General features: G+C 59.7%; 1 protein-coding gene across 1 annotated transcript in view; it reads right to left on the reverse strand.

The window, feature by feature from the left end:
• The window catches only part of UBL7 (ubiquitin like 7), a gene marked incomplete in the record, with an annotated part of 14,925 nt that overhangs the window by 215 nt on the left and 11,203 nt on the right, over positions 1-3,507 (reverse strand). Inside the window, 2 exon segments of the mRNA XM_014581938.1 lie at positions 2,685-2,807; positions 3,136-3,303. Coding sequence (XP_014437424.1) covers positions 2,685-2,807; positions 3,136-3,303 — 291 coding nt within the window.

A 3,507-nucleotide genomic window follows, 5' to 3' on the forward strand; every position in this document is an offset into this window, starting at 1 on the left:
TCGCGCGGGCGCTGCCGCTGGCTCTGCGGGGACAGGGCGGCAGGGCTGTGAGCCGGGCCTCACAGAGACCCTCTTAGCTCTGTGCTTCCGGGGGAAAGGATGGAGATGGGGTCCCGGAGCCGTTGCTGAAGCTCAACTCCACAGAGCACGGGCCGCTGGGAGGACTAAAGGGTGGGCTTCCGGGTCGGGAGAACGAGTGCAACGTTTACAAGAAAAAGGGCCACTTTTAGCGTAAGGGCTAGTCAACATCTAAGTTCCGAAAGAGTCAATTACCCTTGCTCCTGCTACATGTGCGCATGCGTGTGTACATACATGTACTGCACACACGTGTACACACACGTACCACGTGGGCACGCACGTGTACACACACACATGAATTGTTACAAGAGGGAGACATTTTAAATTAGCTTTGGGACAGCCCGTGCCCTGGTGGTTAAGGAAGTCGATCCCACATGGCTGACTATGGTTCAAATCCCAGCCCCAGAGGCTTGAAAAACATGCTAGGCATTTTTGCGTATGTGGCCCAAATCTTGACAGGCTAGAGATGTGGAAGGGGACTGCGACACGACCATGCCCTCCTCCGCTTTCTCCCTCTCCCTCTGTCTCTGACCCTTGCTGGCAAGCACACACGCCTTCTTGTAAACAAAAGATAACATAAACTAGCTGGGTTTCTTTTCTTCAGTTTGCTACAGTACATGTGCGTGTGCACTCACCAGAGAGCGGGAAAGGGGGAGATCGCCCCCTAGGGGACAGCCGTGCAGCAGTCCCTTCCCTCCCGTCCTCTCCAGATCCGGGCATGCACGGGCCCAGTGTGTTTTCCAGGCCGCTGGGTCCAAGACTTACACCGCACAGTCGGCCACGCGGGATCCAGCAGCCTTAACCTCCGTGCCACCTGGCTGACCCAAACTGCTTTAAACACGGTATCTATGGGAAGTCCTCCTCTCCTGCCCCTCCACCCCTTCTCTGAGAAAATGCAAATCCCTATACTACTCTTTCTTACCCCCCTTTGCATACCCACCCCAGCCACTTTATTTTAAAAAAACATAACCAGCGTATCCTAGAGACCTTCTGCTGTACACAAAAGGCTTTTCAGGGATCCCGTCCTATCCCACCCAAGGACGCCCTGCAGTGGACCGTAACTGGGCTGTTTCTGATTCTGCCGCTCCAAACACAGCCCGGGTGACCCAGTGCACACGTCACTGCCACGGGCATGTGTGCCCCAGGTGAGCACCCAGGGTTGCTGGGCTTCAGGGCCACCCCTACTTCTCCAGTCCTTTGCCCGCTTCCCTGGAAGTCAGGAGCCTTACATTTCTAGACCCTGGGCGCATCAGTGGGCTTCTGCTGTGGCCAGGGTTTCCCCAGCTTGTTTTCTGTAGTTCTCAGACTTTGTTTTCCGCTCGCTGCCACACAGAATTTTTCACTTTACAACCCTTTCGCTTAATGGCTCCTGGATTAATGGCTCCTTTCAGCCATGAAAGGCTTCCTCAATGACAGGCTGTAAAGAAATTCGCCCCCATTTCCTCCCAGGACTTCTGTGCAAGGAGCGAGGTGCCGCAACTCACAATTCGGGGAACAATGTGCTCCGGGAATAAGGGAGGGCAGGGCAGGAAGTGCACATTCAGACAGCAGGGGTGAGGTGTGGAGGGCTTTCAAAAACCGCAGGAATCAACTTGCCTCAGGGCATAAGCCAGGGAGTGCTCTTGGGTGGACACAAAGGGACAGGCATCCGGCGGGGAGGATGAGGGGCAGGGAGGACGGGCTGTCCACACAGCCTGCTCCTGTGCCCTCGCTGTCCACCACGGCCACAAGGCGAGGAAACACGCACAGACTCGGACCCATCTCTACCATGTATGACCTCACACCCAGCAAGCTCCAGGGATGGTGCTCACCTCCCAGGCTCATGGCGAGGAGGGAGGGAGATAGGCAGGAAGCAGAGGCCTGTGGCAGAGGCCTGCAACAGAGCGCTGGTCCCCGGCTCTTCCCCAGGCTACTGGGGGACCTGCAGCGCCCTAGTGCCCTATGGCGAGCCCCACCTCCTGGCCGTGTTCAGCGCCCCTCAGACTCAGGCTCCTGCCCTTTCTCTGGCTCTGCCTCAGGGTGGTCTGTGCCAGGCGATGGCGTTCTGGCCTCAGGGTTTGGAGTGCGCTCCATAGACCTTGACACGCTGCTCAGACAGGGAGAAGCCCCTGCCTGAAAAGCAGCCCTGCCTACACCTCAAATGCCCTTCCCTACCTGGCCAACCTCTAACTGAGTATTGGACAATCTGCTGACACCCTCTTCCTCAGACAGCCCGACCTAGGCCCCACGACAACGACTGGGCTTCTCGCCTGGTGCTCCCTGTGACATGGAGGGGGACTGGCTAGCCCTGAGCCTCAGACGCTGGGCTGCGTGCTCGAGGCTCCGCCAACATGCACTGAATGAGTGAATGGTCACTTGGCTAAACAGGACATAATCTGTAATCATCCGGGTCAGGGGTCAGGAGTCAGGCCTGGCCACCAGAGCCAGCAGCAGAAGCCACAGGGAATGGTCCTTGGAACAGCCCTCCCATTGCACTGCCATACCCTGTCTGTCCCTAGAGCATGGTGTGCCAGTGGGAAGACCCCTGGAGCACAGGAAGAGGCCCACACCCTGGGGAATGGGAAGCCGCAGAGAAAGCAAGAAGGGGAAGGGGAGGGCGGCCTGACCTGGAGGCTGGGCTGTCCAGACGCCTGCAGAGCGTGCTGCAGGGCTTGGCTGAAGAGGTCATTGGTTATGGGGGTCCCTGACTGGACCCCAGAGGACATCGGCGAGGTCCCCGAGGAATGGCCCTAGAGACAAAGCGGTGGTCAGTGCCATGGACTGCAGGCCCCACACAGGCTGGGACTCCCGCCCTGGAACGCCGTAGGGACCTGCCACCAGGAATGCTCAAGCCAACGAGGCCTGGCCTGTCGGGGGTGAGACGGGCACATTAGGGGACGGGGGGTTCTGCTGAGCTACCAGGAGCCATGAATCAGGACCGTGCCCAAGACTGGACACCGAGCCCTGAAGGTGAGTGAGAGGCGGGGCGCATGCAGAGGGCTCCAGGGCTCGGCTCACACCAGATATGGCTCCAGAGTGGGCAATGGCTTCTCCCTGGGGACCCGGCCCCCTCTGTACCTGCGTGCCTGGTGTTGGCGTGTGAGAGCTGCTCTCCGGGGTGCTGGCCAGGGCCAGGGCTGTGGCCAGCTCGCTCTGGGTGATGGGCCGGGGCCCGGCAGCTCCGCTGTACCCCAGGGACGCTGGGCGGGAGCTGGCCGTGCTGCTGGAGGGTGTGGACCGGGCACTCTGGAGAGAAAGGCACTCCCTCAGGGCAGTGGCCGGCTCTGAGCCCAGAAGGACCCACCCCACTCCAGGCGAGTTCTGAGCTCCCAGGCTCACAAGGGAATCCAGAAAAAGGGATGACAGGACATGGCGGTCCCCAAGGCCTATGCACCCCCCACCCCACCTGGCCAGGTCCCAGGCCCCTGCCAGGGAGTGGCTTTTTCCCCC

The sequence above is a fragment of the Tupaia chinensis genome, unplaced genomic scaffold (assembly GCF_000334495.1).
Source record: "Tupaia chinensis unplaced genomic scaffold, TupChi_1.0 Scaffold141293_1, whole genome shotgun sequence".
Taxonomy (NCBI): Eukaryota; Metazoa; Chordata; class Mammalia; order Scandentia; family Tupaiidae; genus Tupaia; species Tupaia belangeri.